General features: G+C 35.7%; 1 protein-coding gene across 1 annotated transcript in view; it reads right to left on the bottom strand.

The window, feature by feature from the left end:
- The window catches only part of LRP1B (LDL receptor related protein 1B), a 1,676,205-nt gene that overhangs the window by 813,941 nt on the left and 836,274 nt on the right, over window positions 1-25,990 (bottom strand). Inside the window, exons 9-12 of the mRNA XM_068543688.1 lie at window positions 17,055-17,277; window positions 13,812-13,983; window positions 10,366-10,509; window positions 5,254-5,490 (exon numbers count right to left, since the gene is read on the bottom strand). Coding sequence (XP_068399789.1) covers window positions 5,254-5,490; window positions 10,366-10,509; window positions 13,812-13,983; window positions 17,055-17,277 — 776 coding nt within the window. The remainder of the gene's footprint in view (window positions 1-5,253; window positions 5,491-10,365; window positions 10,510-13,811; window positions 13,984-17,054; window positions 17,278-25,990) is intronic.

Raw genomic sequence — 25,990 nt, 5'->3', positions numbered from 1 at the left:
AGATATGTTTGTCAGAGACTGCCTCCCTAACACCTGGCTACAGTTCTATTCATACCAAAACAGAGAGCGTCTCTTCCACGCTGCCCAAAGTTATTCATTGTTCTCTAACTTCATGGATCCTGTAAGTATATTCAGTTAAAGGAAGACTCTGAGGTGTGGAAATGTGTACTTACTCCAGATCTCAATCAAGTAGAACCCATCTTAAGAAGTATATAAGGTCAGGGGTTCCCTGGTGGTGCAGTTGTTAAGAAGCCGCCTGCCTGTGCAGGGGACACAGGTTTGAGCCCTGGTCCAGGAAGATCCCACATGCCACGGAGCAACTGAGCCCGTGTACCACAACTACTGAGCCTGCACTCTAGAGCCCGCGAGCCACAACTACTGAGCCTGTGTGCCACAACTACTGAAGCCCATGCACTGCAACAAGCGAAGCCACCACAATGAGAAGCCTGTGCACCGCAATGCAGAGTAGCCCCCGCTTGAAGTAACTAGAGAAAAGCCCACAGGCAACAATGAAGACCCAATGCAGCCAAAAATAAATAATTAATTAATTAAAAAAAAAAAAAGAAATACATAAGGTCAATATAGCAAAGTGGTTCAGAGCACATGCTTTGCATTAGTTCCTGTGGCTACTGTTACAAATTACCCCAAATTTGGTGACCTCAAGTCTGCAGTTTAATGATGGGATCTATTGAAACTACCGTTTTTCTGTTACAGCTGCAGGCATTAATAACTTTCAAACTCAGGAAAAATGCTTTGAGTGTTTGTTTTTAATACTTTAAAGATATGAAACAATGTGAAAGATATTTTAACATACCTTCTAGTTGGATATATGTATCTCAGTATAATTAACTTATACAGCTTAAAACCAAGTACTGCACTAATAGAATATATGCAATAATAAATTGAATACTAAGTTATCATTTTTGTATTTTTTCCTTTCTGCTGGAAATTATAATTCATTCTGCCATGAAAAATGAATCTTGGACAAGACATTCAAGAATCTAAACATGAATACAATCTTATAAAGAACAACTATCTTGTCCTCTTAGAGAGTGTAACAATTATATCTGCAAGAATTGTTACCAAGGCTATTGCCCCAGAATCATACCCGTGGCCCTCCCTCCAGGTAAATTTGCAGAAAACCACAGCTAACCATATCCTCTAGCTGTGTTCACAGCACAGGAACAAGAGTCTCACTATAAGAAAACTGGTGCAAGCTGGTTCAACTTCAAAAGTGGGACAAATATCGCCCTGCACCTCATTACCATCTCACTGTAATAGTAAGACCCCTGTCTGTCTGCCCATGATGGTTCAACCTGCTTCCAACCCAGATGCCAGAGGACCATACAAGGACAGAAAAGAGGTGACACCCCAGTTCCAGGAAGAACCCGCCTATTCCCAGACGACCAATGCATACACTTCCCCCTCATTAGCCTTGCCCTTAAAATCTTGCCTTAATTGTCAGTCCCCTGGGCAAGAAGTTGATTTGCGATTAAGATCCCACTTCTCCATTCTCCGGCCATTGAATAATGATTGTGCTGCTTCAATCTCAACTTTGGTTTCATTTTTGGCTGTGCAAACCCAAACAGAAAAAAAGAAAAAAAGAACCTTCCTTCCCCCTGAGGCAGGAGCTCGGCCAGGCTAGGCTTCAAGTAGGGGATCATAAGACCTAATTTGGTAACAGAATGACTAGCCACTTAGTCTATTTTTGCTTGCTGTTGACATCTTCATTTATTTCTTTAGAGCACTTATCATGATCTTGTTCATTTATGTGTTTATTTGTCTATTATCTATTTTTCACTATTTGGATGTAAACTAAATATGAAGCTTTGTCCTATTTACTGCAGCATTCCCATCACCTAAAATAGCACCTGGCTCAGGGAAGGCATTCAATGAATATTTATTGACTGGACAAATAAATAAATCAAGTAATTAATTAAAAGAAATCAAGAGTATAAATTTTACCAGAAATTTTGGCAAAAAATTCTGAAGAGTAAAACACAATAAAGACTGGTAAATGTTTTGTCCTTATAAAAGTCTATTTTTATTAAGTCACTAATATGTCTTCATTTCATAGATATTTTCCATAATTATTGAGAAATAGGTAAGTACTTCAAATGGGCAATTTTCCTTTCTTATTTATTTATGTACCATTTTAGCCCACAATATTACACAAAGATTATGAGATATATCACATTTAGGAAGTTTGCAATAAAACTCTAAGAGAGAAAACAAAAAGAATGAATAGAGATGGGTCTTTTTTTTAAATGCTGTTTTTTTCTATATAAAAAGGATCTGAGCTTGTAAAGAATATGTTCAAGATATTTATGTTTCACGTAAAAACAGCAAAATCGTTAAGCCTTCTACTTCAAACTATACAAATTTATCTAAGACTCAGAATTTCTGCTAAGCTTGCAAAATCATTTGTCAAACGAAGCATTACCTCTCAGTCTTCAGGTTAGTCGGTAGTCTAGTTAAATGAGTGAATATACATAGAACTTAATTCTTCTGATCCCAAGAATCACGAATTGTCATTTGCCAAATATAAGTTCTGTTTTGACATGTAAATCTCACGGCATAATGTGTATTATTATTCTCCTTGCTGGTAAGAAGCAAGATAAACTAATAAAAAGACATTAAGCTGTCCCTTGTAAAGGATAATCAAAATGTTAAATATATTTCAGGTGTAAAAATTGACAAAACGTTTTCAGAACCTTCCTACTGCCAAAGCAACACTGTACAGATGTGCCTGGCAGTCAAGTGGCCATTAGAATTGACCTCTGTTGCTGTGGTAAAATGCAAAGAACCCCAATGTCACTGATTAGGTATGGTTATCAAAGTTAGGATTATTAGCTGGAACATTCAGTCACGGCACAGGAACTGACACTTTTTGAGAAGAGCCCAAGAATCCTCTATATTACATGTCAGTCTAGGTCAAAATTAGAGCAATCCAAATGCATCTACTTAGAATATGCAAGTTCGTTGTCCTTCTAAAATTGTCAAGTTCCTATTATTTGTTATTGAATTACAGAGAAAAGTAGGCAGACAGCCTCTGCCTCAGGCAATTTAAAGTAAAACTCTTGACTCTAATTAGACACTCCTTAGGTGGCTAAGTCATGGTGGATTTATATTGCCTTAATCAGTAAACTATAAAAAGAGACAAAAGCAGGGATATTTTTCATTTTAGCACTTCATTTGTCGCTTGTGGAAGGTGTATTTTTATCATTAAAGTTTGATTTAAAGTGAACCTGAGTTGAATGAATAATCTTCTCATGCTGTCCCCAATCCCTCTAAAAGACAGGAGAGACCATCATGCATTACCACTCATGCTGTAAATAATTTTAGTCCATTTCTCTACTTTTATTTTCTCTTCTTCCTCCCTCTGATTCACTCTGTATTCCACCACCAGATTGATTCTCCTAAAATATCTTTTTATTCACATTACTCTTTGGCTCAAAAGCATTTCCTCTTACCCCTTCAGGATTTTATCCAAGCCCCTTCACCTCACATTTAAGACCTTGAATTTCACTACCTTTCGGGATCCACAGCTCCTCTGTCATGATTACCTGTAAACTAAACCTCCAGTAGGGACCCACTTAATGTTCCTCTCGCCCTCTTTCTGGAGCATGTGCTTTTTGGTGTTTTGTTTGTTTTGGTTTTTTTCTCATGGAATTCCTGGTGCTGAAGTATACTCCCCTCCCCTTTAACATTCTTTCTTTAAGATCTAGCCCAAATACTACCTCCTTCACAAAACAGTTCTCTGAGAATCCCCAGATAAAGACACCTCTGCCTTGCTGTGTATTCTTATTACACAGACATTCTCCATTAATCATGTATTTCTCTGGGCCAGCTTTGAACTTATTAAATTAAATGCTGCAGAGCCTTTATATTGGGTTGGCCAAAAAGTTCATTTGGTTTTAAGTAAAAATAAAAGACACATTTTTCATCTTCACCAAGACCTTTATTGAACAACGTATTCACTAACCAAACGAACTTTTTAGCCAACCCAATATTTTGGGGGAGTTTATATTATCTCCAAATAGCTGTTTCCTAACATTTTTTTTATGATAGCTAGCACAGTGTCCTTCATATAATAAGCATACAATTAATGTCCCTAAATCAAGGATTTTTAAAATATTTGAGAAGTAAGCAAACTGTATATATGAGGAAACTGAGGGCCAGAATCATTAGTAAGTCGCCTAAAGGTGACTAGCAGGCAGTCGAAGATTCAGTTTGCTTGATTATTAAAGATGCTTTGCACTTATACCAAAGTTATACTATTTCATTATTGATCAGTTGTTCTAAGCCAAGTAATTTATGAAACTCACTGATTTTAATAAAGTATATGCATATATGTTTACATATTATATATAATAACATATATGTATTTGTAAATAAAAATAGGTATAAACAAAGTTTCTCTGCAGATATTTTTTCAAGGGTGACTCTAAGGAACTCAAGTGGAGGGCTTCCCTGGTGGCGCAGTGGTTGAGAATCTGCCTGCCAACGCAGGGGACACAGGTTCGAGCCCTGGTCTGGGAAGATCCCACATGCCGCGGAGCAACTAGGCCCGTGAGCCACAACTACTGAGCCTGCGCGTCTGGAGCCTGTGCTCCGCAACAAGAGAGGCCGCGATAGTGAGAGGCCCGCGCACCGCGATGAAGAGTGGCCCCCACTTGCCGCAACTAGAGAAAGCCCTCGCACAGAAACGAAGACCCAACATAGCAATCAATCAGTCAATCAATCAATCAATCAATAAATCTTTAAAAAAAAAAAAAAAAAGAACTCAACTGTAATATCTTATAACATAAAAAACAATATGCAAGAATCGTGAGGACAATGGGGACACTGATCTTTTAAATGAACTTTGAGTGACACGACCAATATTCCAGTGAGAACCAAGTATTACAAAAGTTCCAATGTCCTGTTAAATCTTATGTTCTACCATATAACACTGTAAACATATAACTGTAAGTCTACATTTTCCATGAAGGTAGATTAATAGCTCAATTTAATTCCTGTAATACTTATAATGTAGTGGACAACTGCCAGTTCAATTTTATAATGAAGGTTTTAATAAGCTAGTATTTGGAAAACATGTTGAAATAATGTTACTCAAGAAATAGAAATTCACAAATATTTTAAAGTCAACAGTAACTTGGGTTCTGGTTAAGGTTAGTTTGACGTACATTGGATTTACCCTTTTAAATAAATGTTTTGTCTCTGGGCAGTTTGATACACATTGTCACTTACCGTCTTTCAGGATGGTTTCTCGCCCTGTGCCATCTATCTTCTGCCGGCCAATTAGGAAACTGGTGGTGTCAGCAAAGTAGATATAATTGGTTTCTGCATGAAAATCTAAAGCACGAGGGTTTACCAGATTTTCTATGGGGATCATGTATTCATCAGCTATCTTGGTATTCAAGTCCATTCCTCTAACAATTCCTGGGCGTCCTTTCCCATAAAAGAGAAACAACTCATTCTTTGGTCCTGCAGAAGAAAGATTACAAACATAAACAACCGATGCTGCCTAATCTTCTTTACCCTGCATAATGCCACTGTTTAATTAACTGGCACAATTAACATTTTTTAACATTCAGTACCAAAAATTAAACCCTAAAATATGCCAAATGTATCTCGATGCAAGAAGGCCAGCTAATTGCGTTACTTTAATTAAAACAGAAATTACTTATGTGAATAGGTTATATTTAGTTAATTATTCTTTTGCCTCTAACTGTATAGCAAAAACATGACAGATCCTTGGATAACTTGTAACTGTAAAATGGACATTTATTAAAACATCTGGCACATTTAATTTTATAATTCATTACAATCTATCTATCTGTAGATACAAACTGTAGCATTCATTATGTTTGACAGTGCTAAAAACTTCAGAATATTTAAAACACCCCTCCCTACTCAGAGTTTGCATCTACAGACTGTCAGAAGCAAACAAAAAGAATCACACAGTGTCACATAACTTGCATGTAAATATATTATAGTTTGTATAAACGTGATTTTTTTTTTTTAAGAATTGAAATAAAATGCCAGTTACAGTGTCACTTCTTTCTTCATATCTTAATTAGAACGTTAGAGGTTGATGCTGTCTGCCAGTAACTCTGATGTACGACACAGCCTTTATCAAAAACTAAACAAAACAAAAAACTGTGTCCTGGGTTAAAATGCAAGAATCAAGGAAGCTTTTTCTACAGAATGAATGAACTCCTTCAGACTTTTACATGAAACTACATGCAAGGCTCTCGTATTGCTAGGGCACATCATACTTAGTTCAGTATACATAATTTTGAAAGGAATACTTCATATAGAAAGGAAAACATACTAGGTTTTATTAAGAAAACTGAGGATACATATGATTATTATATTTGGATAACCATACCATAGTGAGATTCTTAGTAAATTAAAATAATTACATTATAAAATTTGGAGGAAAAAAAATAAGTAATTACTCATAAACCCAACACCCTCAATGCAAAATATATAATCATTTTATATATTTTCTTTCTCATTTCCTTTTAAAATTAGTGTTAATGAATATTAAATATATATATTTATAAAATGTTAATATTTAAAGAATAAAAATAAAACAAATCTCATGTACCTAACATAGACCTTAAGAATATTTCCAGAACATTAGAATGCACGCACATGCCCCAAACCCACCCCTCTTCCATCCCAGAGACATCCAGTATCTCTGGTTATATACAATAATATGGTTATTGTGTTTACCATGCATTTTTTTAAAGTTTTGCCACGTATGTTGTTTGTATTTCCCAACAGTAGACTGTTTAATTTTGTGTGTTTGAATTGCATGTGTGCTATTAATTAATTTTATTCTTATTACATGCTTTATATTCATCTATGGTTGTTGTAGTAATTATTCATTCATTTTCATTGCTGTATTATATTCCTCGGTGTGACTATTTCAAATTTAATTTATCTAGCTATTTTTCTAATGCACACTAATATAGAAGAGAATATGTTTTGTATTCTGCTTTTATTACTAAATCTTAGCATTAAGATTATATTCTGTGCTGATCCTTTTCTTTCTTTTTTTTTTTTTTTTTGGCTGTGTTGGGTCTTCGTTGCTGTGCATGGGCTTTCTCTAGTTGCTGTGAGCAGGGGCTACTCTTCGTTGTGGTGCGTGGGCTTCTCACTGTGGTGGCTTCTCTTGTTTCAGAGCACAGGCTCTAGGCGTGCAGGCTTCAGTAGTTGTGGCACGTGGGCTCAGTAGTTGTGGCTCGCGGGCTCTAGAGCGCCGATTCCACAGTTGTGGCACACGGGCTTAGTTGCTCCGTCACATGTGGGATCTTCCCGGACCAGGGCTCGAACCCTGGTCCCCTGCACTGGCAGGCAGATTCTTAACCACTGCGCCACCAGGGAAGTCCCTGATCCATTATTTTTGTCTTACATTCCTTCAGTATGATCAGCATAATATATGATAATTTGCCAAATCATTCCTCAGTTGATTTTATCTTTCCATTATTACAACACTGAGATAATCATTTTCCCATATCTCTTAGTATACATTTCCTGAAATGGAATTACTGGGTAAAGAATATTAACATCCCTCTTTCTCATTACCCTCACAACCTCTCAGTGTCTACCTACTCATTATTTTCTTTAAAGATACTATCTTACATTATTTAAAAGTAGATTCATTTGAAAATTAACATTCCTGAGTATTTCCTACCAACATCATATGCATAGATACTTTTGTTTTTTTTAAAAATTGGGATCCTAGATATGCATTTTACTACTTAACTTTTAAAAATTTAACAGTACTTTGTTGTGTCATTAAAAGGTCTTCAAAACATTCTTTTCAATGGCAGCATCATGTTCCCTGCTAGAGAGGCAACATAATATGGTCAGCTACTTACCTACTGTAGGATATTTAGATTGCTTCTGGGTTTTTGTTATTATACATACATTTACAATGGATTTCTTTAGTCAAAAGTGGGATAATTTGTTAAAGGATGTTATCAGTTTTATCTCTTTTGTATGTTATTATCAAATGTCTTTCTAATAGTGGTATCAATTTCCAGTTCTATTAGCAAGGCATAAGAATGCTGGTTTCACCATATCTATTCTTGCTAACATTTATTTTTGCTTGTATTTTTAATTGATGCTTTAATTGATAAACCTGGAACAATACTTCATTGGTTTAATGTATGTGCGTGTATGTGCACGTGTGCATGTGTATATATATATTTTAAATAAGAATGGTAACTATTTTTCCCATTGTTTTATTCAGTCACTTTTTTCAATCATTCACTACCTGAAGTTTCTTCTAATGTGTTTTCCTATACCATAGACAATTGAAAACTAAAAACTACATTTCACAGACACCGATATAGCCATGGCTTTAGTTTTGATTTAAGTACCTAAAGTCAGATGTACTAGCTTGAGTTTGGAATATAGAAATGAGACCACCTTTTGTTGCTTCTGCTGGTATTTATCTGATGGAGAAACTGAATTTTTCTACATCAGTCTTCTTCCTTTCTCTATATCAAGAGACAAGGAAGAGGGTATCTTTTTGTTGTGCTGTGTTTTGTTTTGTTTTATTTTCCAGTATGACATATTATTTCTGGAGCTAATAGTTTTGGTGCAAACTTCCTAATCTCTAGATCTCAGCTAAGATGGTGTGTTTTTGAAACACCATGTCTGCCATTTGCGGCTTCCCGATGCCCTAGCTTCTGATTATGGTAGGTGTTCCAGCTTAAGCCAGGCTAGTTTGTGGTGGTTTTGAGGAAAGTTCCCAAGACCCAGTCTAGAAGCTGCTGCTTCAGGCTTCTCAATGATTTTGTAAGTACCTATCTATTTGTGTTTGATCCTTTCTGCTTAAAATAGCTAGAATTGTTTCTGTTAATTTAAATGTAAATGTACCCTGTTTGATCACTACATTAGGGATGATTGAAGCTTATGCAACTCTGATCTTATGTTTTTCCACCAAACGTATGTGTGTATATATGTGCATATGTGTGTGTGTGTGTGTGTGTGTATATATATGTGTGTGTGCGTGTATGTATGTGTACATATATATAAATGTACATACACATATATACACACACATGTATATATGTATGCGTAAATGTGCATGATTGTATTTTTGCATGACGTGCCATCACTTCCCAAGTGGTAACCAGAGCAGTTTAAAGGCTGGTTACACACACACACACACACGCACACAAAACTACCCCTATCTTGAGGCTTCTGACACTAAACCTTCAATTATCCAGAGGATTTCTTGAACATGAGAGCTGGTGTCTCTACATTCCTAGCATTTGATACAAAGCTGGACATAAAAAAAAGTACTAAAAGGCATGTATTTTATCACAGTTAAGTCTCTTGGGTTCTCAATTTAAAAGTACTTGCACTATGAATTCTAACCACTTAGACTTAAAATTATAACAAATTTAGAGGTCTCATTTCACAGTCCTCAGCAAGCATATGATAAGAAGGCAAAAGAGATGGCAGGACAGTGGTCAGAGAGCGAGCACAGACAAAAATAAATCGAGACAAAATATACACTGTAAAAAGCAGTCATCACAATCTTAAAAAATTATGGTATTTGTGGGACATCTAAAAACCAACAGTTTCCACATGGACACCATTTCTATGAGGGCCATTAAAACTACATCTGATTATGCAGACCCTGAGTAAAGAACTTAATTAATTTTTGTGTAAAAATTTAAACTTAACAAAAGTCCTGTGTGAAGAATATTTATTAGCTTATTTAAATAAAGAACAGTTAAGTTATTCTAGCATATTTCAAAAATAAAGCAAAGATATGTCTAACTACTAGATAACTTTTTAACAAAATTGTTAAAGAGATTGATATTTAATTAGTATAGCTCCAGTTACTTGGAAAGTGAAATAATGAAATGAATTTCATCCCCAATGCTGGATAAAGTGAACTATTACTTAATGTGGATTTTTGTTGGACTAAACACACCTATTACTAGAGGCAGCATCTTGGTTCAAAAAAGAGAAAATCTGGTTAACCAACGATCCAGGCTCATTAGACCATGAACATTCTTTAGGGAATTAAGGAAAGGATCTTCCTAAAAATCTTCCCTGAAGTACGGTTCCCAAAGATCCATAAATCTGGTGACTCTACAGCCCAATTAGGTTTCTCATTCGCATTATCACACACATACAAAAGAGAAAACAAACAAACAAACAAACTAAATACTGATTTTGAGAAAAATGGCTTGTACACATTCACAGGCAAATTTGGCCTGATGATGTCTCACGTTATTATGGACACTGATGCTCCTCATTAATACTAAGAACCCTATTGTGAAGCATTAGCTGCTGGCAAATGTTTGATTTTCAATAACATACTTTTGCATGACCTGCCATCACTTCCCAAGTTGAAGCCAGTCCTGCAGCGACAGGTCCGTGCTTTGTAACCACTGCTGAGCAGACAGATGTGGGAACATCCCCCTGGCATTCCGTATGGATCCGCTTCACATGCATGGCTTCTGACTACAACAAATGAAAAACAGCATGCTTGAAATTCTCCAAAGACAAGCTAATTATGTGCATCAGCATGTTGAAACTGTGACAGTGCAAGAAGAGGGAATCCCAGCAAAAATCTATATACCCAAATATTTTGTATCATAATCAATTGGAAAAGAGTTTAAACCCCAAAAAAGAAAAGGTAGGGATTTGCCAAAATCCTCCTAAGTCTACCTTTTAAAAAAATTCTGAGAAGATAAAGTGCTTTTATAGTAACCTAAACTGTTTACATGTAAGCAAAATAAGAGTAACATGATTTTTTGGTACATGCTTAGTGTACTTTTAAAAAATACACTTTTCTGGCAAATATAAAAAAAATACTGTTAAAATATCCTAGGTTAGGCAGTTAGGCAGAGAAAGGATTTCTTCTGAAATAATCTATTATATGGGCACCTAAATTAAGATAAATGTGTCTCAGTGATTACCTTTATTGAGAAATGCTGAGATAAGTTTTTTTCTTCAATTTTGAGTCCATTACCATTTAGAGAACCCTTCCACAAAATGAATTTTTTTTTTGTGTGTGTGTGTGTGTGTGTGTGTGTGTGTGTGTGACTATAATTGTCAAAAGGAGAAGGCTGAGTTTTCATGTGGAGGTTATGGAATAGAAGGATGTTTTATGAGTGTAGAAGGTGGAGAAGAAACAAAAATAGGAAAAGTATTGTATGGAGAGGATGAGAAAAAGAAAGGTCAAAGAGAAAATGCTGTAGTAGGAATAATACCGGTAAGATTTTATGCATTACTGTAATTATCTTTCTTTTCAATCACGACTTTCTTGGAATTGTGATGAGTAATGTGACAATTTTCTTTTAATATTAAAACTTATGTGCTTTCAAAAACTGTGCTATGTTCTATTTGTATTCTGCATTCTCTAAATGAAAAGATAACTGAAATGTAGTTTATTTTTTTGCACAAGAGTGTTGCTTTTATTTTCCAGTCTCATCCCATTTCTATACTAGATCACATCTCCTCTTACCTACTTAGCAACTCTCCACTTTCTCACTGTCTTCATTATTTTCCCTCTCTGCATTGGATCATGCCCATCAGCATACAAATGTGCCATTATTTCCACATCTTGGGGGGTAAAAACTCCTAATTTTAACCTTAATTCCCACAGCAATCCTTCAATTAGCTCCCCATTTCTCTGCCCCACCTAATATCAACACTTTTCAAAGTTATCCTCGCTCATTTTCTACAATTTCTTTCCTTCCTATCTTTCCCAGATCCTTTCTACCCAGACATTCTCCTCACCGCAAACTGCTCTTGTCAGATCCCTATGAGCTTCATGCTGCTAAATCCAATGGCCAATTGAATTTAACAAGCTTCTTCTCAGTCTCCTCTTTTGGTTCTTCCTACTGTCTTTGAGTTCTCATTGTTAGAGTGTCCCAGTGTCCTTTATTTGGAACTTTTTTCTTTTCCATCTATAGTTACTTCCTTGGTGATCCACATCCATTTTCCTGGCTTTAAATGTCACCTATATGCCAATGACTCTCAAATTGCTATGTCCAGCTTGGGCTTGCCCCTGGACTCCAGACTTATATATTCAAATACCTCCTTGAAATCTCCACCTGAATTTATGACAGAAATTCAAAATAACATGTAAAAATTATATATTTTTTCTTTGCCCCCAGTCTGCTCCAAACTTAGTTTCCTTAATTTCAAAAATAACTCAGTTATTCCAGTTGCTCAGCCTAATTGCCATCATCCTTGCCTCTTTTTTAATTTACACCCCACATCAAATCCTTTAAGAAATGCTGTTGGCTATACCTTCAAATATATTCTGAGTCTAACTAACCACTTTTCACCACCTTCACTACTACCATCTTGGTCCAATCCACCATCATCTCTAACTTTCCACCCTTGTCTCTGACAGCCTATTGTCAATATAGCAGCCATACTGATTCCTTTAAAAAGTCAGTCAGACCATGAGACTCCTCTGCTTAAGGCTTCCTAAGGACTCCCCGTCTCACTAAAAGTATAAGCAAAGGTTTTTACAGCTGTCCGCAGGGCCCTACTTGTTATGGTCCTCCTTCATTTCTCCAGCTTAATTGCCTACTTCTCTTCCTCTTTTTACTCTGCTCCAGACCTATGGGTCTCCTTGTTGCTCCCTGAACAGTCCAAGCATGCTCTTCCTCGTGGTTTTGTGTGTGCTCGTCTTTCTACCTGCCTCTCTCCTCCTTTGATTACTTAAAGTCTTCATGCAATTTCATCTTCTCAATGGGACTTCCTCTGACCATTCAATATAAAATTGCAAACTACCCCCATTCCTGACACTCATCTACTTTATCTTTTTCCACAGCACTTACTATCTTCTAATAGAATAATAATTTACTTGTTTTTTTAAAATTATGTCTTCTTTACAACAATGCAAATCTCATAAAGGCAATGATGTTTTGGTCTGTTTTTTATTCACAACTATATTCTCAATGGACATAGAATTGTTCCTGGCACATAGTAAATGGTCAATGAATAATTGGTGAATTAATAAATCCTAATATAAAACTCTATTAAGGTTACCTACAGAATTCAAAATTTGAACTTCCTGTAAACACAATATGTATATGTGGTAATACATTGCCTAAGCTGAATTTATGTTAATGGTTAGATAATTCTAAATTTGTTTTAATTTGAAGCACAAGAAGATGATGGACATTTGGGTGGTAGTTTTTGTATGTTACATTATTCTATATATGTTTGAGCCTAAACTGTATTGATGAACAAGCATCACTAACCTACAATGCAAAGTAGTTAGCGTTTTTGAGGAATACTTAGAAATGTTGTAGCCTTCTCGTTAAAAATTATTTTTTATTTAACATATATTAAGGAATGATTTGGACGTTCGGTCAAGAGACCCCAGTGACTGCAATAAAAACTAGACAGATACTGCAAGAAAATCACCTAATTTGAAATGTTTCCCAGAATGATATAAAAAAATTCCCTAAAGTCTTGGCATCTGGGTTTCCCGTATACATACATCAAGAGTGAAAGTTCCTTCCTGAATCTAAATCTAGCCGTCATTTTAATTCTGTGGTTGTAGAAACGATTCACTAGCAACTGAACAATTTGTCATTTAGACTTGGGAAGGGAGCTCTATTCCATTTTATCATGCAGACATTTTTGCTATCACAACAGAGAATTTATGTACATGTACATTTTTGCTATCACAACAGAGAATTTATGGCTCAACCACTTTAACACCAAACAAAGGCACAAGGACCATATCCCCATTCACTTTGCCACTGTGAAGTCTATGAAGAAGTCTTGCATCTTACCTATTGGTTGAGCTCTTTTTTGATAGATTCGGATTCCTCGAGCATTTTCCATTTTAATTAATGAATGAATATCAGTGCCATTAAATCGGTTTATCCGTATGATATTGAAGTTATCAGAATTGGTTGCATACAAGTAGTCTTCAAACACAGTTATACCATAAAGATGTTTGACCTATAAAAAGGGGCAAAAATGACTATGATTTTTAATTATGTTGCTTTCAACGTGAAAGAAAAAATGATTGCTATTTACTCCTGTGGAAAATTCCCATAGTTGGAGAGTCACAACCATATTATCATTTATCTTCTCTCATACAATTTGACATTTCACTAACTTAAATTTTTTCTCTGAGAATAAAACATTATGCAGTAGTGGTTAAAGCACTACCCAATGTGTGGGAGAGAATTTTATTCATGTTTCATTAAGAAAACATGTTCAGTAGCTACTTTTCAAAGCCTAGTGAGAACCAAACTTTCAAGCATATTCAATAACATGCTTATGGCACTGTTATGTAAAATTTGATATATTTTTGTGGGCTACATTTTCATATAGCCATGGATATGTAGAATCTGTAAAAGGCTTGCTTTGCCTGTGAAAGGACTGATGAGAAAACACCTTTGAAAATCCCATTTTTTTTTTTTTTTTTTTTGAAAATCCCATTTTTTAAAAAATACAGGTTACATTTAGACTAATAGTAGCCCCAGCATGGAAAATAGTAAACAACAAAATCACATATTTGGAATAATTGTAAATAAAATGTCAGCATTCTACTCAGAAATTGCACTCTTTCTAAAGCCTATTCATTATGAAAATGGAGCCCTGATTTGAGAATAAAAATGTTTACTGCTCTCCACGACACTTCACAGTTAACAGTGTAACTCTCCTCCTTGGCACAGGTCTTGCGGACTGTGGGTAAGAACAGACTTCTTGAACTGATGGAAAGCTTCCAGTAAAGCAAAGGAAGAATAAGTATACTGATTTTCTCATACAAAAAGGCACATGCTAGGCACACTGCCTTTGGGCATACCTTGTAGTATACTCAATTTAAAATGGTTCTGGACCAAGATATGTTAGATTTGTCAATCGATTTGCTGTACAGATTTTGATGAAAAAGCATTTGTCATTATCATTTGGCATTATATTGCACTTCTAGTGTATTTTTCGTATAGATTTGTAGTCAGGAGAATTTGAGAAGTTATGCATGGTTTGACTGTAAAAAAATTTTATATAGAACAAAATCACAAAAATTTCTACTTAGGAAATCATACCAGTTCTATACCTTAAGCAAAAGCATTTGATTTGCTATCTTTCTAGCTTACATGTCTCTTTATGACTATTCCTGATCCTCTCATAGGAGATGTTGAGTAAAAGAAGACTGGCTTTTCACGCTGTTTTTGGACATATTTCATTTCTTCATGCCTAGGCTACAAATGAAAGTTAGGAATTAAGGGGGAGAATCATTCTATGTTAAAGCTCCAATAATCATTTTCAATGTTAGTGTTACTCTCCAGGAAGTGTTTGTAGGGGGAGGCATGTGTGTATTTACTAATAATATTTTCCACATAACTGACATCATATTCACTAAATATATCTATGACCCAATTATGATTTGGGCAATACTTTTTTTTTCCTGTAAAAAGTACAAGCAACCTGAAGTCTTCCATTAATTGCCATTTATTTTATGCATGCTTTGCTTGAAGTCTGGGGCCAGTCATCTGGAAGTGTGCGATTGCGGCCTAAACACATTGCTGTCATTGCAACTGCCAATCCAAGCCTCAGGAGAGAAAGTAAGCGTGGCTACAGAGGGGGCAACTGGTGAGGGCAGAAAATATGTTCACACAATAGCCATCAAATTTTACTCACTGCCTCGCTGCTTTCCTTCAGAAGGGTTTGTTTACCATAAAGTACCTACATTGTTGCCTGGTCTCCTAACTAGCCCCAACAAAGGTGGCAGGAGCTTGGTGTGGTGCATAGACCATTCTGCCTACAGGACAAATACAAAATTTTATCTTTTTTGGATTACGTAGTGGCAGACTAAGCATGTGTTTAGGGAACCAGCAAAACACAGGCAATAGAAATGGGGAAAAAAAAGGATCATTAAAAACTTCAGATACTAAAAAACTTTGAAAAGTAGTCATGGGGAAGATCATTTGAATTCCTCATTCTTGTTTCAAGGTTTAAAATTTTAATTACATATACGTAAAAAGAAGGTCCATCATAATCATTTTAGAGACTAGGTCCTCTAAGGTCGTAACTAGACTGCCAAGGAAATCAAAGTTTTAAGGACAGTCGAAGGTGAGAGAGAAATAAATGACCTCACCTCTAATATTGGACACTTTTTTTTAAACCACCCAGATCAGTGCATTTTTTTATCTGCCAAGGAAGTGGAAACATTTCATTGTTAAAAGCTGATTATAAAGGCAAAGTAACTTTACAGGACAATTACAGAATATTTGTGCCTTGCACTGCAAAAGAAAATAGAGTCACTTATTTCAGCTCCACAGAATGAGAATCTCACATAAAATTAGTGAGATCAGTGAGGTAAAATTGAATTTAAAAAGTAAACTAGTGAATAAGGCTTATTTCCACTTAGAGAGCTTCTTCAGGTGTTTATTGAGTGTTATTTGCAAAAACTTGTAATTCAGCAAGGGGAAAACTATACAGATGGGAAAAATTTTGACCTCAGTGCTTTTCACAAAATTCTTATTTTAGGAAGTACCTGAATACATCAGAAGGCAAAATTTCATCCAACCTATTAAAATAATAATGATACTTTTGTGAGCCAGCATATGCATTGTTAGCAGAAAAAAAATATATGTCTCCAATGCCACATGGGACAGATGATAGTTCAGTTTCTTACAAATGAACTACTTAAATTAGTTTTCAGTAAGTAGGTCATATTTACTGTCCTACTCTAATACTTTTCTTTCTTACTAGTGTAGCATTTTCGGTTTTGTTTGTTGTTTTTGATTTATTTCAGTTGGTTTTTGTTTTGTGTGCTTTTTTTCTTTTTTTAATAGAGGGAAAGAGGGGGAGAGAGCCCCCTCTCCCGCCCCATACTATGGAGTACACAGTACACTGTGAAAAGAACATTCTCCCATATAGCAAACACATCACAGTTTTTATGACCCACTGCAGCTTGACTTCATAAGAAATTTTCAGCATTGCAATTTTCAGTCTTCTTCTTAGTATGATACCATCCATTTTATTACCTTAGCTGCATTTCCGAACCAAATTCTACTTACTTGTCTGCCTTGGATGATAGTATGTCTGTGTTTTCCTTGATAGTCCACTACTTCCACATAGTCCAAGGAAAGATCTACCCAGTAAACCAATTTGTTCACTAGGTCTAGTGCCAGTGCAGCTGGCTGCTCTGTCTTGGAATCAATTATCCTTGTTCTGTTCATCCCATCCATGTCACATCGCTCCACTTTGGCCACATTCCCATAGTCAGTAAAGAAAAGTTTTCTGTTGAAAGAAAACTAAATGTTAAAGTGGAGGGAGGGGGGGAAGCATATTCAATAGAACCATCTGTAAAAAACAGAACTTTTCCTTCTCATTTATTTCAGTGGTTACATCTGTTAGCTTCCCATAACCATTTCCATATAATATCACTCATAAACAGAGAAATCTGCTAATGAATATTGCAGGGCATGAGGGAGCAGGTTAACTAACAACTGTAAAATTTCCCCAAAATCAATGATTATGATGGGTTTATTTTTGTACTAGGGGAAATGTTTCCTTAAGCTTCATAGAGCCAATACACATATACCGCAGGAGATGCGTACAGCCCATTTGGAGTAAGCTTTAGAAATGAGCCAAGTCACCAGGCCAGGGCATGTGAACTATCAGGCTTTATCTTCAACCTGCTTTTCAAATTGCCTGGTAAAGCCTGTCTCCTATAAAAGCTATTAAGTGGAGCTCAGTGAAGCTGTGAGTGGTAGAGAATAGCAAACCTGGAATGGAATTAAGCAGATGGAAAAGCAAATGTGCTGTTTGTAGCAGTGGAAATAAAATATAAATAATTCCCCCCAAACCAATCCCAAATCCTCCCAAATATTCCCAGTTTATAAAATTTCACAAAGCAAATGCAGGCTGTTTCTTTTCATTTTCTCTTTATATAATTTTTGAAGAAAAGGCTGAAAAGCAATGTTGACTTCTGAGACAAGAAATCCTTCTATGAAGCACAAACAGCGTCTGTCTAAGGTGTAAATACCTCCAACGCTTCAGTGTCTAATATTTGATTAGTATTCACAATGTTTAGTAAACACAAATCAATTTCAATTAACCTGACAATATTTTAACAAGATTACCTACTCATGAGAGTAAATTACATTTGTAAATGGAAGACCATCTTGCCTTGACTTAAATACAATCTCAAGAATAATCTGATTTCCAGTGACTGAGCAATATTAAGATTACCTAGAGTATAGAATATTTGACTTTACAAACTTGGTGAATTAGTTTTTAGTGACTTTTCTCAACATTGTTGCATCATCTAACAATATGGGGTATCTTTTAAGCCAAAGAGTATTTAAACTTTAGCTCTTTCTGCTGTGGGAGGTTTTGACTCATTTTTTAAACATTAATGCGTACTGGTTTGTGATAGCGTGAGCCAGATTTTATTATGAGTATATATTTCCCCAAATATTCTTGAAAGATCAATTTACCACAATAAGTTAAGATTATTTTCAAATGACATGTCATTCAGGTGAAGAGCTTTCTATTCCAGTGAAGAACAAATAAAAGGGCATATGGTGCTATGTTTTACTGTCATGCTAAATGCTCTGACCTCTACTCTTGCACTAGCTCATTCTCTCTCTCTCTCTCTCATCTCTATCACTATCTCTTCCTGCTTCCATCTTTCATCTCCTCCTTCTTCACTTGTTAATCAGTTTGTTCACAGTTATCTCAAGTTACTGTTACGATTACCTAGTTTCCCTCTTCCTTACCGTAGAACACTGCCCACTATTCCTATTATAAGAAACTCTCTTCCTCACCTCATACCAAAATGCCTGTCCTTTCATAGTTTCCTTTTCTAACTGGTCCATTTCACAGAACTGAATAGATGCTGGTGTGCAGGTAGCTTAGCTTTGGGATAGAGAGTTAGAGGCTCTGGCCCACTGTGTATAGCATGTTATGTACAGACTACGTATAGGCATATGAAGCAGGTGGTTGCACTGTCTACATGGTGCTGAAGAGGAAACATGAGCCTGGAGATGGGAACTTATCTCAAGTCACATTGAGATGACTTAATTACACATGATCCTAAAAGGAAAAAAAAGAGAAGAGTGCCAAGCCAAGAACCTTGGAGGCGTGTTGTTGAAGAAAGATGACCAAATAAGATCCAAGGTTATGGTCACAGAGATAACACAGACTCTTATTGAGGCCTAAGGGAGAAAATTTCCATGATAAAGAATTGAACTGGCTGGCTGGCTCAATCGCTTCCCAAAAATTTTTAAAAAAAGAATATAGATCGAGATGTCATTGAATTTGCTATTTGTTAAAACACTAGTAATTTTTGGTACTTCTCTTTGAAAAGTTTAGTTATGGAGGAAGCGTGAACCAGATGATAATGAAGGAGGGTCAGGAAAATGTAAATAATTTGTGCAAGAAGATTTTCAGTGATACTGACCAGTATTGCAGGAATGATTCAAGTGATTCTCATATTTATTCCAGGTCATAATAAAACTGGTTGAGGTAATCTCCCCGTCTGAATAAACTTAAGCCAAAATATGAAAAAAAAGTATAAATACATGATTCACCAAAATTTTGCTATTGTAATGGAAGAGTAAAATCAAAAGAACAGGAGGACTTTGGGTATGTGAAATGACATTGAGCTAGAAGAAACAGTAAAGAATTGGTCATTGTACTTCCAGCACATAGCAGAATAACTAGTGCTGAGTGGGGATGTAAAAGGTGGTCTTTACATCAAACTTAACTTCCCCAGATTTCAGAATACTGACTGTGTTGAGCTCTGTTCACTTGTAGTTGAAATGCAAGAAATGGAAGTATTCTCCAGGATAATAACACTAAGACCATAAATCTGCAAGCAATAAATACCCAGAGTCACATGATTCTGACTGTGACTGTGATTATGTCACATGACTATGACTGTCATTATGACTGTAGATGTTTCTTTGCTTGTTTTAGTACTGCTTAATTTTAGTTTAAAATTATCTATTATTATTACAGAGAAAAGCTTTATTCTCAGGGCCTTCTTTAATTGAGGTATGACTATTATAATTATAAACAAAAGCTAAAGTTTTAATTATCTAAAACCTAACTAAATTTCATTTGTGATATAAATGTAGCTGGGTTGAAAAAACGCGCTCTTCTCTTTCTTATAAAATATTTGTCCAAATTTTAGAAAAAGGAAATAGTGCTCTGTGAACCCCATTGTCTCACTGACCTTAATAATTACCTATGAGATAGAAGGGTCAGATTATTTCTATTTTACACATGAAACTGGCTCAAAGTCCACTTGGATAGCCACTGTCAGAGCCATAACACAAATGTTTGTCACGCCTTTTGTTTTTAACTCACTATTTTGAAATAATTTCAAACCTACAGAAAAGTTGTAAGAATTATAGAATGAATGTCTATACCCTTCACCTAGATTCACCATTTGTTCACCTTTTTTCCTCTGGCTATTTCTAGTACTCTCTGAACCATTTGATAGTAAATTGCAGACATGACGATTCTCTTCATCTAAAATTTCAGCCTGCATCCCCTGAGTACCAGGACATTCTCCTGCATAACCACAGTACATCTATCAAAATTAATAGTTTAACACTGATACAAAATGCATAGCTTTTATTCAGATTTTGCCTGTTGACCAATAACGTTTTATATATTAAAAATTCCTTTTTTTCCCTCTAATTTAGAATCCAATCAGCATCATATATTGCACTTAACTGTCTTTTCTCTCTAGACTCCTTTAATTTTGAATAGTTCCTCAGCCTTCCTCTGTTCATGATGTTACCATTTCTAATGTGTAAATGTGAGTTGCGCTGAAGAATATCCCTATCTTGAGTTTGCCTGATTTTTCTCATAATTCGACTATGTTATGCTTTTTGAACTAAAATGTAATCGTTTTGTACTTTATTGTTTCTGCATCTGGGCTTAGAAACCAACAGGTAAGCCTATGCTCTATTCCACAAATTCCCTGAAAACAAGCAAAGATGGTGGTTTGAAATCTCATTTATTCCATCTTATTCAGTGTTTCTGAACATTTAACTCTCTTAATTTCCAGGGTTCTCAGTCATACTTTCAGTATCTCCTCCCACCAGAAACCAAGTATCTTTTGCTGCTTCTAGTACAGCCAAGACCCCAGTGTAGCAATCCGCGTGTCCAACTCATGCTGATTGGTGGAGACCATTCCCAAATCTGTCCTATGCTCCATTCCCTCAGATTTGCAATACTGACATTTCTTCTTTCCCTGTTCTTTCCTGCGATATCAATTATTTTTTATTCTCCAGTATAAAGAAGAAATTAAATTGAGATTGCTATTCTCTTGTTCTTCACTTATTCTTTAAATGTCATTCTATTCAATTCCCACTAACAAAAAAATTAAAATTAAAATTAAACAACATCCCAACTACTGTCTCTAAGACATGTTTAACTATTAGTTCATAAAGGACAGGAACATTTCTTTCAAACTTTTAATTATTCACCCAGTTCATTCATTATAATTTGGCAGCTATAGTAAATAGGAGTTTGTCATTTTGGCTTCCTTATCTCATCTAATATGGGAAACTGATTTTATCTGACATCTTTGTTGGTTACATGACTAGTCCTACTTTACTACAGATATATAAGTTTTTTTATACGATTGGGGATAGCAAGAAACTTTGAGTATTGTTGGTAAACTTGCCTGACATAAATCAAGAGTCACAAAGGGAGCACTCACCGACAGTGACAGAGCACTGCGCTTGCAGAGTTACGGCCCTAATCGTTCCTATGCTTTAAAGCAAAGCAGTTGTTACACATACTGATGTCTTAAAACATGTACTTTTTTTCTTTAGCTGATAAAAATAAGACTTTCTCGTCCCAGTGATATCTGTTTTAAATGATTCTTCCCTACTTTTGTACTTTGTCCAAAAGGACAAAGGGGAATTTAAACAGATCAGAGTCCTAGCCACATCCTTTAACTGCATAGTCAAACCTGGTTTTGTGTCACCATTCTTACCCCTAACATTTTGATTATAGCTTAATGATGGAATTTAGAAATTTTCAGAGTCCTCACCATGAAATTATCTATCATTCATTTTAACTGCTGAAAAATGAAGTTACACAACAAGATTTTGGTTAAGAAATAAATGAGAGGGGAGTGAGACGTAAAACTAGAGGGCCACATATTGCTAAATTAAAAAAAAAAAAAAATCATTGTTCTGATTAGGGCCTAGCAAACCCTCCATGTTTATTAAACATGTATTAAATTAGAGAATTTCATATCTTTATATTTCAGGAAAATGATATGTATCTTTCTTAGCAAGGATTCCATTAGTAACTTCATTTTTCAGTCTTGTTTTAAAAATAACTGTGTAATCCAAATAACATCAATAGTCTTACAACTTTATTTTTTCTTCCATTGTATATACAAAAATTGAGCAAGAAAGTGATTTTCCACATTATACGGAGTAATTAAAGTATACTCAGAACTAAAGTAGAAATATTAAATATTTAGCATCATAATTCTAAAATGCAATTGTGAATATTAAAGGGTAATGAGTCTTTGGAGTTAGCAGTTTAAATTCAATTTCTATCAGCTCCTGCTGCTTAAGGGATGTGGAAGATAAACAAACAGACATTTTCTCTGTCTAGCCAAGACTGTTCAAGACAGTTATTTATTGATTTTTCCTCGATTGGGGTTTTTGCTTTCATTGTTTGAAAAATCTCTCTTGAACTTGCTTTTCAGTTCATACATAAACACACAGAAGTTAAACTTGACATACAGACTCCTTCTCTCAGCTGGCTACTCTATATTCTGGAAACATTCCCACTAATAATCCCGCCAGAAGTGTTACTGTATTAGATATGTCAGTCAACATTCTTATTTACCTAAACCTGTCCCACTCAGTTAGTGTTCCTGAGAGGGGCAGCCCTATGTGCCAGTATTATCCCTCCCCCGGTTACCGATACTGAGGCCAAGGGGGGATGTGTGATGGAAACTGAAACCAAATCATAGGCTGAGCTGAATCACTAAGACCCTTTCTCTCACTAATCCAAACCAAACAGTGTGGAGCTCACCTAGTGGGCAGCTGTGCTAACATGGGTGGGGAGGGGTTGGGGGCGTTGAGAGAGGAGGAATACCAGAGCCTGTGTAAAGAAGTAGGGGAGTCATGAGATAGAGATGGGATGGCAGGAGCCATGTGATGCTCGGGCAAGGAGTTCTCTAAGACCCAGGAGTCCTGGGTCCTTTGTTACGTAAACCCATGGGAGTCTCCATATCCTCTTGGGAGATCCGTACACAGCTGAGCTGGCTTCTGTGGGTTTCTGAACTTGGAAGCTAACGTGCCAGGAGTAAAAACACTACATTGTTTAATGTTCTATTTGAAGATTCAGATAACTCTTGCATTGAAGACTTTGAACAATCAAAAATCATACTGCCTTAGGAAATAGATATTGAAATGCTATCTCTATATAAAGCAATCATTTTATATTGTTCACATGTAATCCTCATATAACCCCAACCTGGCATAAATATATAAATATAAAATAAATATATAAATAGAAAGCATCTGACACTTTTTTCTGCCATCTCCCATGAAAACACAGAGAAGAAGGATGTTAATAATGGACAATAATTTTTTAAAACCATCTTCCTTCATTTTTTAAAAACTTAATATACTATTCAAGACATAGATATCCAACTGTCCTTCCTAAATTCAATCTGGCTAAACTCTCTCATAAATTCAAATACAGCCTCTCTCAATCCCCATCTTACCCCAACACTGCCTCTAACTCATCTTTTTATTATTTTAAACAAATTTGTCTCTTAGGCTCTTCTTTCCATTTGTTTTTCATTTTCCATATTCTGAGAGCTAGGAGTTAACTCAGCAAGTAATAAACCCGCCATTGTAAAAAGGAGGTGATAAAAAAAAAGTGGAGAAACAGAAAGATTTGCATTTGCAAAATTAAAAATTGTATTATGATTTCTTTTTATCTTCGTCACATAGATATTTCATCAGTGTTTAACATAGATTGGGACACAGTGGGATTAATACCTAATCCTCTTTCCCTGGATTGACATTGCCTGACACTTGGTTTATGTTCACTCATTCATGCCTACCAGCCATGGCTACACTTAAATTGCAACTACCGCATCTAACCACCTAAAAGATAATGACATACTTGGCCTAACATTTCGACTCTCAGGCAGCCATTATTCTCAGGCTGTAACTGAAACCTTAAAATAAAAATGTTCAATATTCTCACCCTTATTTACACAGGTCTCTGCTCAAAGTGTAGGGTGGCCTAACCTCTGTCCACTGATACAAACTCCTCTCTTCCTATCCAAATCCTTCTGATCTGCCCTCTGAATCTCCTACTCTAAGATCACAAACTCCTCAATATCCTAAGACTATACTTTGAATGTTCATTCCACCTTTTTGCCTTTACTGAAACTTAGTGAAACTTAGCATCTCTTGAGGTCATCCTTTCCCAGCAGTCACTGAAAATGTGGGCTTCTTACAAGAACCTCAGGAGTAGATGTAAAATCAGTGCCTTCTCCAATACTAATTCCAGAATATTACTCTCCTCTTATCTTGCACCATCTCCTGTTTTTTGAGGGTCTCACAAATAGGCTGTATCCATTCTCAAGGTGGATTATGTATTATAAAACCCTCTATAGCTGCTGATAACAGTCGAAATAAAACCTCATATTCTTAACACTGCCCACAACAGTTGCATGTTCTAGTCTCTGCCTCTCTCTCCAGCTTCATCTAGTAATACATTTCCCCGCTTCTAATACCTTGGCCATCTAGCAGTATCCTTCTATAAAAATTCTAATACCTTGATCATCTTTCAGCGCCTTAAACAATCCACAGATTTTCTTCCTTTCTCCACTTCACATATTCTGTCTCCAAGTCTGGAAAGTAATTGCTACCATGCTATTCTGATCTTGGCTTTAGTTCTCAAGTTAAATGTCAATTTCAATGAAAGACATTTCCTGCTTTTCCAATATCAACTAGGTCTGCCTGATAGAATCTCATGCCATTCTGTATTTTTTATCACACCTTTCTTTATTTAATTGCATAAAACAGATACACACATACACATACAATGATAAGGTTAAGATCTGTTTACTAAGTAGACTACAATCTCCAAGAAGACAAAGGCCATATCTGCTTTATTCAGCATTGTATGCTCACAACGTAACTATGTATCTGCCCATACTAAGTTTCTCTCTCTATCTATATATCTACATATATCTGTATAAGCTCTGGACTGACTTCCTTATATTGGAAAATAAAATCTAAAACTCAGACTTAAAATTATGTTTAAGGGGCAAAAAATATGGATAAGGCCATTCTAGCATATGAAAATAAGTTGGTTTTCCACATCATCCAGTGTAGCTCACTGTAATTCTCTGGGCCCAAATCATTAGCTAATAATAAATTATGGCTTTGCCTCAGTTTGATTGCATTGACCTCTTTTGCACATAATTCCCTTTGGAGAACCTGTAGGGAGTAGTGATATTAGTTCATGATAAGATTTAGTATTCCTGTGTCTGGCCAATTTTCATTTTTAATGGCATCCCCTCAATATTAAATTCTACCTACCTATAGATACCAGATTATAACAGCATTTGGATGTATTCCTAAGGGGGTTAGACCATCTACTCCCAGAATGTAGCAAAAGTTTTGTTTCTTTCCTTAAAGTAAGATATTTATATAATCAACAGGAATTTTAAGAATGTAATGATGTTCCCCATGAGGAAGATGGACTGAGCACGTTGGATGGATTAGATAAGGAGATACCAGTTTGGTAGGTATGCATTAGCACAGGGGTAAATAGAAAAGAGGAGAGAGATTCAAGATATATTTTGGGGTCTGTGTCAACAGGACTTGATAGTTAGTTAATTGGGTGAAAATAGGATGATTAGAGAGCAGCATTCTAGTACTATAGTAACTGTCATAAAATATATTTATGGAATATATTGAGCCTCCAGATTTTT

The sequence above is a fragment of the Eschrichtius robustus genome, chromosome 5 (genome assembly GCF_028021215.1).
Source record: "Eschrichtius robustus isolate mEscRob2 chromosome 5, mEscRob2.pri, whole genome shotgun sequence".
In the NCBI taxonomy this organism is placed as follows: Eukaryota; Metazoa; Chordata; class Mammalia; order Artiodactyla; family Eschrichtiidae; genus Eschrichtius; species Eschrichtius robustus.
Note: the sequence above shows the minus strand (reverse complement) of the source record. Positions and strands in the feature narration are given on the sequence as shown.